The 14,852-nt window shown below is 49.0% G+C and overlaps 2 protein-coding genes across 3 annotated transcripts in view; one reads left to right on the top strand and one right to left on the bottom strand.

Annotated features, from left to right (window-relative positions):
* The window catches only part of LOC138799089 (zinc finger protein 585A-like), a 32,036-nt gene extending 28,773 nt beyond the window's left edge, over positions 1-3,263 (bottom strand). Inside the window, exons 1-5 of the mRNA XM_069979856.1 lie at positions 2,998-3,263; positions 1,207-1,311; positions 765-953; positions 551-674; positions 334-431 (exon numbers count right to left, since the gene is read on the bottom strand). Coding sequence (XP_069835957.1) covers positions 334-431; positions 551-674; positions 765-953; positions 1,207-1,284 — 489 coding nt within the window. The 5' untranslated portion in view covers positions 1,285-1,311; positions 2,998-3,263. The remainder of the gene's footprint in view (positions 1-333; positions 432-550; positions 675-764; positions 954-1,206; positions 1,312-2,997) is intronic.
* Positions 3,143-12,749, top strand: LOC138798971 (zinc finger protein 497-like). Of its 2 annotated transcripts, none has more exons than XM_069979615.1 (6): positions 3,143-3,322; positions 9,181-9,335; positions 9,882-10,073; positions 10,164-10,385; positions 10,463-10,574; positions 10,726-12,749. In XM_069979615.1, the coding sequence occupies exons 1-6, from the start codon at positions 3,271-3,273 to the stop codon at positions 12,045-12,047; spliced, it is 2,055 nt and encodes a 684-aa protein (XP_069835716.1). In that variant the 5' UTR covers positions 3,143-3,270; the 3' UTR covers positions 12,048-12,749. The 2 variants fall into 2 exon arrangements, with proteins under 2 accessions (XP_069835716.1, XP_069835717.1); XM_069979616.1 differs by having other exon boundaries at positions 3,252-3,350.
* Positions 12,750-14,852: the final 2,103 nt, after the last annotated feature.

The raw sequence follows: 14,852 nt of genomic DNA, 5'->3' as shown, positions 1-14,852 counted from the left end.
TCCTCCTGCAGGACAGTGTCATCTCCCCCTCCATCTACCTGCCCCTCCTGCAGGACAGTGTCATCTCCCCCTCCATCTCCCTGCTCCTCCTGCAGGACAGTGTCATCTCCCCCTCCATCTACCTGCTCCTCCTGCAGGACAGTGTCATCTCCCCCTCCATCTCCCTGCTCCTCCTGCAGGACAGTGTCATCTCCTCCTCCATCTACCTGCTCCTCCTGCAGGACAGTGTCATCTCCCCCCTCCATCTACCTGCTCCTCCTGCAGGACAGTGTCATCTCCCCCTCCATCTACCTGCTCCTCCTGCAGGACAGTGTCATCTCCCCCTCCATCTACCTGCTCCTCCTGCAGGACAGTGTCATCTCCCCCCGGACAGTCCTGGGGATCCAGAGGAGCAGGACATCTCTCTGGATGATTCCTCTTACTGGATCCATCTGTAGGAGACACACACAGTGACTGAATACATTGTGTATATGTGATGAGCAGATGATGGGGGGTCTAGGGGACCCCAATACTGCTCTCTCCTTTACCATCAATGAGAGTCTCCTCTTACCCGGTGATGTGAGGGGCCGGTGGTCCTCCATCATAGCCTCCTGGTACAGATCCTTGTGTCCTCCTACATACTCCCACTCCTCCATGGAGAAATAGACGGCCACATCCTGACACCTTATAGGAACCTGACACACACAATGATCCAGTCATCATCCAGACCCATCATCCCTTGTGTTCCTGGATGATGTCCCAGCATTCCCAGCAGCATTGCTCACCTCTCCAGTCAGCAGCTCCATCATCTTGTGGGTGAGTTCTAGGATCTTCTGCTCATTGTTCCTCTCATGTATCAGTGAGGGAGGTGGAGGCTCTGTGATGGGGCCCCGGGCCCTGCTCCATCCTCCTGACTTATATAAACTGCCCACGGTCACAACTTCACCGGAAATCTTCTTCACAACCACACAATGCTGCAAATGTGAACACAAAGACAAACATCCATGAACACTTAGCGCTATAGGCCCCGACTGCTGCATGTGTCACTCAGTAGTATAGAAGGGACTTGGCTGTAAGATCTTAAAATGTGTCCTATACACCTCATGTGCGGCAACAGGAGACGGGAAAAGGAAGACCAATAACCCTTCTATCAATCATCACAGACACCAACCATGACATATCCTGAGATGTATCTGATCATGTGACCCATCCCCCAGAATCCCTCACCTCTCCGGTCAGCAGGTAGATGATCTCCAGGGTGAGGCTCAGGATCTCCTCTGATTCCTTTTTTTCATACTTCTTCATCCTGACCTGAACTTCACAAACTATCACCTGAAGAAAAAACAAAATGAAGTATAAAATATTCACTCAGCTCCCCCCATAGTCCTCTACACTCCTCTCCTCCTGTACACAGGACACTACACTCCTCTCCTCCTGTACACAGGACACTACACTCCTCTCCTCCTGTACACAGGACACTACACTCCTCTCCTCCTGTACACAGGACACTACACTCCTCTCCTCCTGTACACAGGACACTACACTCCTCTCCTCCTGTACACAGGACACTACACTCCTCTCCTCCTGTACACAGGACACTACACTCCTCTCCTCCTGTACACAGGACACTACACTCCTCTCCTCCTGTACACACACACACACACACAGGACACTACACTCCTCTCCTCCTGTACACACACACACACACACAGGACACTACACTCCTCTCCTCCTGTACACACACACACACACACACAGGACACTACACTCCTCTCCTCCTGTACACACACACACACACACAGGACACTACACTCCTCTCCTCCTGTACACACACACACAGGACACTACACTCCTCTCCTCCTGTACACACACACAGGACACTACACTCCTCTCCTCCTGTACACACACACAGGACACTACACTCCTCTCCTCCTGTACACACACACAGGACACTACACTCCTCTCCTCCTGTACACACACACACAGGACACTACACTCCTCTCCTCCTGTACACACACACAGGACACTACACTCCTCTCCTCCTGTACACACACACAGGACACTACACTCCTCTCCTCCTGTACACACACACAGGACACTACACTCCTCTCCTCCTGTACACACACAGGACACTACACTCCTCTCCTCCTGTACACACACACACACAGGACACTACACTCCTCTCCTCCTGTACACAGGACACTACACTCCTCTCCTCCTGTACACAGGACACTACACTCCTCTCCTCCTGTACACACACACAGGACACTACACTCCTCTCCTCCTGTACACAGGACACTACACTCCTCTCCTCCTGTACACACACACAGGACACTACACTCCTCTCCTCCTGTACACACACACACACACACACAGGACACTACACTCCTCTCCTCCTGTACACACACACACACACACACACAGGACACTACACTCCTCTCCTCCTGTACACACACACACACACACACACACAGGACACTACACTCCTCTCCTCCTGTACACACACACACAGGACACTACACTCCTCTCCTCCTGTACACACACACACACACACACACAGGACAATACACTCCTCTCCTCCTGTACACACACACAGGACACTACACTCCTCTCCTCCTGTACACACACACAGGACACTACACTCCTCTCCTCCTGTACACACACACAGGACACTACACTCCTCTCCTCCTGTACACACACACAGGACACTACACTCCTCTCCTCCTGTACACACACACACAGGACACTACACTCCTCTCCTCCTGTACACACACACAGGACACTACACTCCTCTCCTCCTGTACACACACACAGGACACTACACTCCTCTCCTCCTGTACACACACACAGGACACTACACTCCTCTCCTCCTGTACACACACAGGACACTACACTCCTCTCCTCCTGTACACACACACACACACACAGGACACTACACTCCTCTCCTCCTGTACACACACACACACACACACACAGGACACTACACTCCTCTCCATCTCCTATATACAGATTACTTACATCTGCCAGTAACAGTAATGACTCCTCAGCGCTTCGTCCTTCTCACCTTTCACCCGGAAGTTATCCCTTCCATTTCCGGTCTCTTGATATGTGTTCCAGAGAACGGAAATTATAAGGAGAATTTCCGGAAACTGAATGTTGACATGCACTGACGCCCCCAGCTGTCAGATTCCCTTAGTCATCCAATCATATGCAAGGGGTGGGGCTTAGAAAAACAAAACGCCAGCTGGAACGCATAGGCCGGAAGTGAGCGGTAACAACTTCCGGTCCAGGATGCGGTACTATAGACAGGACGGGATTGTGAGTGACAGCTCCCCGCACTATGGTGAGAACGTGTCACCCCGCACAGAGAGGTGAGGTGTCTGTGGTGTGTGCGGGGCTGGAGATGGTACAGTCCACTGGGGGGAGCATACAGCCCACAGCATAATGGTGGTACATTCCGCATGGGATCTGCATACTCCCCTCAGTATAATGGTGGTACAGTCCATGTGGGATGAGCGTCGTCCCCTCAGTATAATGGTGGTACAGTCCACGTGAGATAAGCGTCGTCCCCTCAGTATAATGGTGGTACAGTCCATGTGGGATGAGCGTCGTCCCCTCAGTATAATGGTGGTACAGTCCACGTGAGATAACCGTCGTCCCCTCAGTATGATGGTGGTACAGTCCACGTGGGATAAGCGTCGTCCCCTCAGTATAATGGTGGTACAGTCCACGTGGGATAAGCGTCGTCCCCTCAGTATAATGGTGGTACAGTCCATGTGAGATAAGCGTCGTCCCCTCAGTATAATGGTGGTACAGTCCATGTGAGATAAGCGTTGTCTCCTCAGTATAATGGTGGTACAGTCCACATGAGATAAGCCTCATCCCCTCAGTATAATGGTGGTACAGTCCATGTGAGATAAGCCTCATCCCCTCAGTATAATGGTGGTACAGTCCACATGAGATAAGCCTCATCCCCTCAGTATAATGGTGGTACAGTCCACATGAGATAAGCCTCATCCCCTCAGTATAATGGTGGTACACTCCATGTGAGATAAGCGTCGTCCGCTCAGTATAATGGTGGTACAGTCCACGAGAGATAAGCGTTGTCCCCTCAGTATAATGGTGGTACAGTCCACGAGAGATAAGCGTTGTCCCCTCAGTATAATGGTGGTACAGTCCACGAGAGATAAGCGTCGTCCCCTCAGTATAATGGTGGTACAGTCCACGAGAGATAAGCGTCGTCCCCTCAGTATAATGGTGGTACAGTCCACGTGAGATAAGCGTCGTCCCCTCAGTATAATGGTGGTACAGTCCATGTGGGATAAGCCTCATCCCCTCAGTATAATGGTGGTACAGTCCACGAGAGATAAGCGTCGTCCCCTCAGTATAATGGTGGTACACTCCACGTGGGATCAACGTCGTCCCCTCAGTATAATGGTGGTACAGTCCACGTGAGATAAGCGTCGTCCCCTCAGTATAATGGTGGTACAGTCCACGTGGGATCAACGTCGTCCCCTCAGTATAATGGTGGTACAGTCCACGTGAGATAAGCGTCGTCCCCTCAGTATAATGGTGGTACACTCCACGTGGGATCAACGTCGTCCCCTCAGTATAATGGTGGTACAGTCCACGTGAGATAAGCGTCGTCCCCTCAGTATGATGGTGGTACAGTCCACGTGGGATAAGTGTCGTCCCCTCAGTATAATGGTGGTACAGTCCACGTGGGATAAGCGTCGTCTCCTCAGTATAATGGTGATACAGTCCACGTGGGATAAGCGTCGTCCCCTCAGTATAATGGTGGTACAGTCCATGTGAGATAAGCGTTGTCTCCTCAGTATAATGGTGGTACAGTCCACGTGGGATAAGCCTCATCCCCTCAGTATAATGGTGGTACAGTCCACATGAGATAAGCCTCATCCCCTCAGTATAATGGTGGTACAGTCCATGTGGGATAAGCCTCATCCCCTCAGTATAATGGTGGTACAGTCCATGTGGGATATGCATCGTCCCGTCAGTATACTGGTGGTACAGTCCACGAGAGATAAGCGTCGTCTCCTCAGTATAATGGTGGTACAGTCCACGAGAGATAAGCGTCGTCCCCTCAGTATAATGGTGGTACAGTCCACGTGAGATAAGCGTCGTCCCCTCAGTATAATGGTGGTACAGTCCATGTGGGATAAGCCTCATCCCCTCAGTATGATGGTGGTACAGTCCACGAGAGATAAGCGTCGTCCCCTCAGTATAATGGTGGTACAGTCCATGTGAGATAACCGTCGTCCCCTCAGTATAATGGTGGTACAGTCCACGAGAGATAAACGTTGTCCCCTCAGTATAATGGTGGTACAGTCCACGAGAGATAAGCGTTGTCCCCTCAGTATAATGGTGGTACAGTCCATGTGGGATAAGCGTTGTCTTCTCAGTATAATGGTGGTACAGTCCATGTGAGATAACCGACGTCCCCTCAGTATACTGGTGGTACAGTCCACGTGAGATAAGCGTTGTCCCCTCAGTATAATGGTGGTACAGTCCATGTGAGATAACCGTCGTCCCCTCAGTATAATGGTGGTACAGTCCACGAGAGATAAGCGTCGTCCCCTCAGTATAATGGTGGTACAGTCCACGTGAGATAAGCGTCGTCCCTTCAGTATAATGGTGGTACAGTCCATGTGGGATAAGCCTCATCCCCTCAGTATGATGGTGGTACAGTCCACGAGAGATAAGCGTTGTCCCCTCAGTATAATGGTGGTACAGTCCATGTGAGATAACCGTCGTCCCCTCAGTATAATGGTGGTACAGTCCATGTGGGATAAGCGTCGTCCCCTCAGTATAATGGTGGTACAGTCCACGAGAGATAAACGTTGTCCCCTCAGTATAATGGTGGTACAGTCCATGTGGGATATGCGTCGTCCCCTCAGTATACTGGTGGTACAGTCCACGAGAGATAAGCGTTGTCCCCTCAGTATAATGGTGGTACAGTCCACGTGAGATAAGCGTTGTCTCCTCAGTATAATAGTGGTACATTCCACGTGAGATAAGCGTTGTCTCCTCAGTATAATGGTGGTACAGTCCACGAGAGATAAACGTTGTCCCCTCTGTATAATGGTGGTACACTCCACGTGGGATGAGCGTACATCTCCCAGTATGTAGATGGGATGAGTGTACGCCCCTTAGGATAGAGATGGTGCAGTCCACGGGAAGAGCAGCAACACCGTAGCGCCTCCGGTTACTCAGTGACACAGATAGCAGCCGCTCATGGCCGAGGAGTGCTCCCATTATTGTTTCCTATGTACAGTATATCCGGGCATAATACATACACCTGCCCTATATATACAAAGCCGTATACTGCGGCTTGCACTACAGACTCATACCTCCCAAGTGTCCCTCTTCTGGAGAGACAGTCCCTACTTCTGACCCATGTCCCTCTTTGTCCCTTACACGTCCCTCTTTGTCCCTTACACGTCCCTCTTTGTCCCTTACACGTCCCTCTTTGTCCCTTACACGTCCCTCTTTGTCCCTTTGTCCCTTACATGTCTCTTACACGTCCCTCTGTCCCTCTTTGTCCCTTACACGTCCCTCTTTGTCCCTTACACGTCCCTCTTTGTCCCTTACACGTCCCTCTTTGTCCCTTACACGTCCCTCTTTGTCCCTTTGTCCCTTACATGTCTTACACGTCCCTCTGTCCTTCTTTGTCCCTTACACGTCCCTCTTTGTCCCTTACACGTCCCTCTTTGTCCCTTACACGTCCCTCTTTGTCCCTTACACGTCCCTCTGTCCCTCTTTGTCCCTTACATGTCTCACGTCCCTCTTTGTCCCTTACACGTCCCTCTTTGTCCCTTTCACGTCCCTCTTTGTCCCTTTGCCCCTTACATGTCTCTTACACGTCCCTCTTTGTCCCTTACACGTCCCTCTGTCCTTCTTTGTCCCTTACACGTCCCTCTTTGTCCCTTACACGTCCCTCTGTCCCTCTTTGTCCCTTACACGTCCCTCTTTGTCCCTTACACGTCCCTCTTTGTCCCTTACACGTCCCTCTTTGTCCCTTACACGTCCCTCTTTGTCCCTTACACGTCCCTCTGTCCCTCTTTGTCCCTTACATGTCTCTTTCACGTCCCTCTTTGTCCCTTTCCCCCTTACATGTCTCTTACACGTCCCTCTTTGTCCCTTACACGTCCCTCTGTCCTTCTTTGTCCCTTACACGTCCCTCTTTGTCCCTTACACGTCCCTCTTTGTCCCTTTCACGTCCCTCTTTGTCCCTTTGTCCCTTACATGTCTCTTACACGTCCTTCTGTCCTTCTTTGTCCCTTACATGTCCCTCTTTGTCCCTTTCATGTCCCTCTGTCCTTCTTTGTCCCTTACACGCCCCTCTTTGTCCCTTACACGTCCCTCTTTGTCCCTTACACGTCCCTCTGTCCCTCTTTGTCCCTTACACGTCCCTCTGTCCTTCTTTGTCCCTTACACGTCCCTCTGTCCCTCTTTGCCCCTTACACGTCCCTCTTTGCCCCTTACACGTCCCTCTTTGTCCCTTACACGTCCCTCTTTGCCCCTTACACGTCCCTCTTTGCCCCTTACACGCCCCTCTTTGTCCCTTACACGTCCCTCTTTGTCCCTTACACGTCCCTCTGTCCTTCTTTGTCCCTTACACGTCCCTCTGTCCTTCTTTGTCCCTTACACGTCCCTCTGTCCTTCTTTGTCCCTTACACGTCCCTCTGTCCCTCTTTGCCCCTTACACGTCCCTCTTTGCCCCTTACACGCCCCTCTTTGTCCCTTACACGTCCCTCTTTGTCCCTTACACGTCCCTCTGTCCCTCTTTGTCCCTTACACGTCCCTCTGTCCTTCTTTGTCCCTTACACGTCCCTCTGTCCTTCTTTGTCCCTTACACGTCCCTCTGTCCCTCTTTGTCCCTTACACGTCCCTCTGTCCCTCTTTGTCCCTTACACGTCCCTCTGTCCTTCTTTGTCCCTTACACGTCCCTCTGTCCTTCTTTGTCCCTTACACGTCCCTCTTTGCCCCTTACACGTCCCTCTGTCCCTCTTTGTCCCTTACACGTCCCTCTGTCCCTCTTTGTCCCTTACACGTCCCTCTGTCCCTCTTTGTCCCTTACACGTCCCTCTTTGTCCCTTTACATGTCCCTCTTTTTGACCTAAGAATTAGATCAGCATTTTATGTTGCTGTATAAGTGTCGGGTAGACCCAGAGCTGCAGATTATTCCGCCATGTGCTGCAGGCTTGACCTAAACATTGTTATATTCAGATGATTCATGTGACATTATGGCCCCATCACCCATCATATCACACCTGCAGATCATATGGCCCCCATCACCCATCATATCACACCTGCAGATCATATGGCCCCATCACCCATCATATCACACCTGCAGATCATATGGCCCCATCACCCATCATATCACACCTGCAGATCATATGGCCCCATCACCCATCATATCACACCTGCAGATCATATGGCCCCATCACCCATCATATCACACCTGCAGATCATATGGCCCCATCACCCATCATATCACACCTGCAGATCATATGGCCCCATCACCCATCATATCACATGCAGATCATATGGCCGCATACACACAGCTGTAGGTGTTACCTATCCGTCCCGGGAACATGATCCATGTCACAAAAAAATGATGAAGCCGCTGTGTGTCCGTATCACCTATCTGACAGACTTGTAATCCTGGCTGGGGATCCGTAATAATCACACATCCAGGATCTGCTGCAGATTGATGCATTTAGGGTCCGTTTACACAGAAAGATTATCTGCCAAAGATTTGAAGCCAAAGCCAAGAATGGATTTGAAATTAGGAAAAATCTCAGGCTTTCCTTTATGACCTGATCTTTGTTCATAGCCATTTTCTGGCTTTGGCTTCAAATCTTTGGCAGATAATCTTTCTGTGTAAACGGACCCTAAATGCATCAATCTGCAGCAGATCCTGGATGTGTGATCGCATCCTTGAAATAAAAAGTATAGAAATGTCTGTAAAATTTTCCTAGACTGAACCACAAGTGTCCATCTTTGTTTGGAGGTCTGCAGGCTCTGTGTGGCCGCTCTTGCTCCGTCTCGCAGTTCTGTAGACTCCACCTTGTGACACTTCTCCTCCTAGTTGATAATCTATGGATACGAATTATATATGGGCTCCATGTTATATTCATCATCGGTAATCACACAGATTTTATGTATTTTGTCTTCTAGATAGAACGATGAAGTCACGTGACTGCTTAACCTTCATGTCGGGGATAACATCTTATTATCCTACAGAAGATCTCACAACAGACGATGAAAAGAGTCACATGACCGAACAATTACTGAGCCTCACCCTGGAGATCATCTACCTGCTGACCGGAGAGGTGAGGGATTCTGGGGGATGGGTCACATGACCTCCCTCCTATCTCTAGTAATAATACAGGACATGGGCGGAAGGGTGAGGGATTCTGAGGGATGGGTCACATGACCTCCCTCTTCTCTCTAGTAATAATACAGGACATGAGCGGAGAGGTGAGGGATTCTGGGGGATGGGTCACATGACCTCCCTCCTATCTCTAGTAATAATACAGGACATGAGCGGAGAGGTGAGGGATTCTGGGGGATGGGTCACATGACCTCCCTCTTCTCTCTAGTAATAATACAGGACATGAGCGGAGAGGTGAGGGATTCTGGGGGATGGGTCACATGACCTCCCTCTTCTCTCTAGTAATAATACAGGACATGAGCGGAGAGGTGAGGGATTCTGGGGGATGGGTCACATGACCTCCCTCTTCTCTCTAGTAATAATACAGGACATGAGCGGAGGGATGGGGGATTCTGGGAATTGTGTCACTGTTTTTATCAGTTAATCAGAGATAGGGCTGGATAAGTGACAGCTCCTGTAAAGTTATGACTGTTTCTGTACACAGGACTGCACTGTAGTGAAGAAAAGAACCGGAGAGTGTGTGGCCCCCAGCAGTTACCATTATACCACAGCAGGATGGAGCAGGGCCCGGGGCCCCATCACGGAGCCTCCACCTCCCTCACTGATACCTGAGAGGAACAATGAGCAGAAGATCCTAGAACTCACCCACAAGATGATGGAGCTGCTGACTGGAGAGGTGAGCAATGCTGCTGGGAATGCTGGGACATCATCCAGGAACACAAGGGATGATGGGTCTGGATGATGACTGGATCATTGTGTGTGTCAGGTTCCTATAAGGTGTCAGGATGTGGCCGTCTATTTCTCCATGGAGGAGTGGGAGTATGTAGAAGGACACAAGGATCTGTACCAGGAGGCCATGATGGAGGACCACCGGCCCCTCACATCACCGGCTAATAGGAGATCTAGTGAGAGTGATCCACCAGAGAGATGTCCCAGCCCCCTGTATTCCCAGAATAGTCCAGAGGAAATTGTCCCGCAGTATTATCAGGTATTTACCAGGGACTTTGCACGTTCTCAGTAGAGGAGCTGCGTTGAGTTTTCTCTCCAACCTTCTTTTTCTGACAGGATGAAGATCTTACTGAGAAACACATTGAAATTATAAATGATGAAGAAGAGACAGATGTGGATGGTGATCAGAACTTTACAGAGGTGGAGATTATTACAGACGTTAGTCCAGGTGAGTCACTACTGCGCTGCGTCACTACAAACCCTTATAATCACCGTTTTTGTCGAGAGGTTCTGCCCCTGTGTTTTCAGTGTTGGTCAGTGGTTGTGATCTTGCTTTCCTCATATATGATATAACTTTATATGTTTCTGATTCTCTGCAGATGGAAGCAGAAGCTGGAATATCTCTGAGCGACCATTTATTGTGGCTCAGGACTGTGGGAGCCAAAGTAACATAGTCACACAGGATTATATAGGAGACAATGCCATGTCAGCTGCCGCCTTCGCTCTTCACAGTACTGATCTGTCCTCTGAAGCCTCCAGTTATGGCAGATCATCTGCTTCTCCTGCCAAATCACCTTCTGTAACTAGGCGGAACGGGAGTAAAGTTCATTATTGTCCCGAGTGCGGGAAATATTTCACCCGAAGGTCAAATCTTTTAGCCCATCAGCGATATCACAACGGAGAGAGACCATTCCCATGTCTGGACTGTGGGAAGCGGTTTTCGAGAAAAGACAGACTTCTCGCCCATCAGAGAATTCACACTGGAGAGAAGCCTTACGTTTGTCTTGTATGCGGGAAATGTTACACCCGTAATGAGTCACTTATTGAACACCAGAAAACACACTCCCGCCTAAAGCCATATTCATGTTCTGAATGTGGGAAAAGCTTCAAGTACGAAACCACTCTTCTCGATCACCATAGGACGCACATGGAGCAGCCATTTTCATGTCCGGAGTGTGAAAGCTGTTTTTTCCAAAAATCTGAACTTGAGCAACATATTATCAGCCACAGAATGGAAAGCCTGTATGCCTGTCCTCAATGTGGACTTACTTATGGGAGCCAATCAGATCTGGAAGAGCACGAGAAGATTCACAGCCGTGAAGAGCAGCTCTCATGTTTCGACTGTGGAAAATTTTTTACCCGAGATGTGAGCCTCATGACACACGAGCAAGCTGACCTGGGCGAGAGGCCGTTCTCCTGTCCAGACTGTATTAAATTATTTGCACGTAAATCTGTACAGGCCAAACATAAACGTACCCACACGGGGGAGAAACCCTTCACTTGTTTCGAATGTGGAAAATGCTTTGGGCAAAAATCGGTTCTGATCCAACATCAGAGAACTCACACTGGGGAGAAGCCATACGCCTGTTCTGATTGTGGCAAATGCTTTGCCAAGAAATCCAACTTAATCCCACACAAGAGAACTCACAATGGCGAGAGGCCGTTCCCGTGTCTTCAGTGTGGGAAATCCTTTACCAGAAACGATCGGCTCTTGGCTCATCAGAGAATCCACGCAGGGGAGAAAGCCTTCCCATGTTTGGATTGTGGCATATCCTTCGCCTATGAACACGATCTCCTCCTTCACAAGAAAACTCATGGAGACGTGAAGCCGTTCCTATGTGCGGAATGTGGGGATTGTTTTACCGAGGTATCTGATCTACTCAAACACAAGGCGGCTCACGAGACGATATTTGTAGTCTAGGAAGGACAGGGGTCGGGGCATCAGTGTTATGGCCAGTTACTCTTACTGACAACCTTTCCTCAGCATGTTTGGCTGTTGTTTTTTGGCTAGTGCAGGTGACTGAATTTTTGGACTTTTGGCCAGTGTGACCCGCCTCACATTACAAACTCTTTTATTACAGTATTTATATTTATGAAAAGCAAAAGAGCAGTATTATACAAGTATTCTGAGATTGCCAATGTGTCATCCATATCGCTTCAATGTCTGTATCCAGGGTGGCTGCCATGCAGCTGTGGAGCCACATGGAGCACACTGACTTCCTCCATGTGACTAGTACACAACATAAAGTGAGTGAGCTAGCATCGTCCTTACATTTCACAAAGTAGTTCTGATGGAAATCTATACGTATAGATGACGTAGAGAAATCCTGCAGCGATGATGCCTGGTATATCTGGCACAGGAGGGGAGGGTGCAGTGTGCTGTTAAGGTCTTGGAATGGTCCATGCTAAACATCATGTGCAACAGGTCAGAGCAGCACCACTAACCCAATCCCTGGATTTCCAGTAGAATCCAACAACTGGCCAGGATTAGTAATTCAGACCTTGGATTGTCGCCCATCCATCGCTGCGGCCGGGACCGAAGCCCATGAACGGCGCTGAACCACCGCTGATGTTTGACTTGTTTTTGTCTTCTAAATAAATAATTTGTATCTGTGTTGTTTCATATAGGTATTAGATGTTTGTATAAACCCAATACTATGAGTAGAAGAAATATCAATCAAAACTGGAGCATCACATCAAGGAAGGTAAGTGAAGGAGTCTCCAAATTTCCGACCCACAAGCTTCCGCAACATCTAAAGCAATGGATCAGAGTGCAAAGGTCATTCAGTGAGTATTGGGTCACAGGGATAGGTTCTCCTCCCTGTGTTATAAAGAGCGGCTTTGCCCCACATACAAACCATTGCCGTCAGCAGACACTGTGCAATGATTCATTTCACCCACCTTCCTTTACTTTGGCCCTTTGTAATTAGGGTTGGCCAAAGTAGAGACTAAACAATTGTTTGCGTGGCAGGAATGTCACTGGATGGTGAAACACGTGACTGGTACTGGTAAGAGACACAGCTCCAGCTGTCCATGTACTTTATTGTAAGTTATATGACAGTCCACTAAACCTTGATAGGACAACCTCCTATAGGTCAGCTCAACAAGTGGCCAATGCATTGCTGACTAAAAAAAGCTTCTAATGATTCTAGTTGCCGCATCTCTCCCTCCTCTCCTGTATGCAGAAAGTACAACACAAACATTCTACGTGTGACCGTACACCTGTTATCTGCATCCAGCACTGAAAGACCAGGATAACCCCAGGGGAGGAGGATCTGTTCAGGATCTCATTGTAAATCCCAGATAACACAGGCAGACAAAGCCATCCGGACCGCATCACCACAGACAGCCTGTTTTCTTCTCCATTTTCATCATGTCCCCCCTTTCCCTTCTTCCTCCTGTAACATATATAAAGGTTTCCATCATGTTCCCCCTTTCCCTTCTTCCTCCTGTAACATATATAAAGGTTTCCATCATATCCCCCCTTTCCCTTCTTCCTCCTGTAACATATATAAAGGTTTCCATCATGTCCCCCCTTTCCCTTCTTCCTCCTGTAACATATATAAAGGTTTCCATCATTTCCTTCCTTTCCCTTCTTCCTCCTGTAACATATATAAAAGTTTTGCCTCTAGCCTAAATATACGATGAAATATGGTTGGATATGGAGTATACAGGATGAGATACAGTAAGATATGGAGGATACAGGATGAGATACGGTGGTACATTGAAGATATATGATAGGGTACAATTGGATATGAAGGTTACAGGATGAGATACGGTGGGAAATGAAGAATCCAGGATAAATTATGGTTGGACTTGGAGGATACAGGATGAGATACAGATGGACATTGAGGATAAATGTATCTGCAGCACAGTCACCATAATCTACACTCATAGTTGCCGTGCAGGAGCCATCGGCTCCCTCCCTGTCAGTCACTCTTGTGGCCACAGCGGTCACAAGAGGCCACTCTCTGTCTCTGGTGCCAGTGCTTGAGTGACGTCAACGGAGCGCTGGTGCCAAGACAAGGGGAGCTCAGCGGCCACAAGAGGGGAAGAGGAGACGCCCAGACGCAGTTGAGTATAAGTGATTTTTTTTTTTATATATATGCTATATGGGAGGGGGAGCACAAAGTATATACTACTGGGGGAGCACACAGGGGTGCTATATACTACTGGAAGTGCACAGGGGGGCTATATATTACTGGGGGAGCGCACAGGGGGACTATATGGGAGGGGGGCTCCCAGGGGGGTATATATTATTGGGGAGCACAAAGTGGGTGTTTATATACTACTGGGGGACCCCACATGGGGGGCTATATACTACTGGGGAGTGCACAGGGGGCTATATATTACTGGAGGAGCGCACAAAGGTCTATATACCACTCAATGAGCACACGGTGGGGCTATATACTATTGGGGGAGCCACAGAGGTCTATATACTACTGAAACAAAATATAAGACAGCGCTCCATAGCGTAATTCAGACAGGGCTGAAGTGGTGAAAGTAAGCACATAGAACTCTTACCTGAGGAGGTTGTGCTGCTGTAAGGCACAAAATTTACTGATAGCATGTGAATGAACTGCAGCCACTACCGACTAATCCCCACAGGGATTAAAGACAGTCAGTATCCTCCTCCACTCCAAGGCGGGTAAAACAGGCGCAGGTCCAAGGGGTAATAATGATATAAGATATCATAAGATTTATTGAAAGAATTATACCAACGACA

This window comes from Dendropsophus ebraccatus, chromosome 8 (genome assembly GCF_027789765.1).
Source record: "Dendropsophus ebraccatus isolate aDenEbr1 chromosome 8, aDenEbr1.pat, whole genome shotgun sequence".
NCBI lineage: Eukaryota > Metazoa > Chordata > Amphibia > Anura > Hylidae > Dendropsophus > Dendropsophus ebraccatus.
Note: the sequence above shows the minus strand (reverse complement) of the source record. Positions and strands in the feature narration are given on the sequence as shown.

What these genes read in the sequence shown, in the direction of transcription:
- LOC138798971 (XM_069979615.1), top strand. Translation starts at nt 3,271, where the DNA reads ATGCGGTACTATAGACAGGACGGGATTGTGAGTGACAGCTCCCCGCAC. An exon ending in TGGAGCTGCTGACTGGAGAG is followed by an intron (nt 10,074 to 10,163) that starts GTGAGCAATGCT and finishes TGTGTGTGTCAG; the next exon opens with GTTCCTATAAGGTGTCAGGA. An exon ending in TATTACAGACGTTAGTCCAG is followed by an intron (nt 10,575 to 10,725) that starts GTGAGTCACTAC and finishes GATTCTCTGCAG; the next exon opens with ATGGAAGCAGAAGCTGGAAT.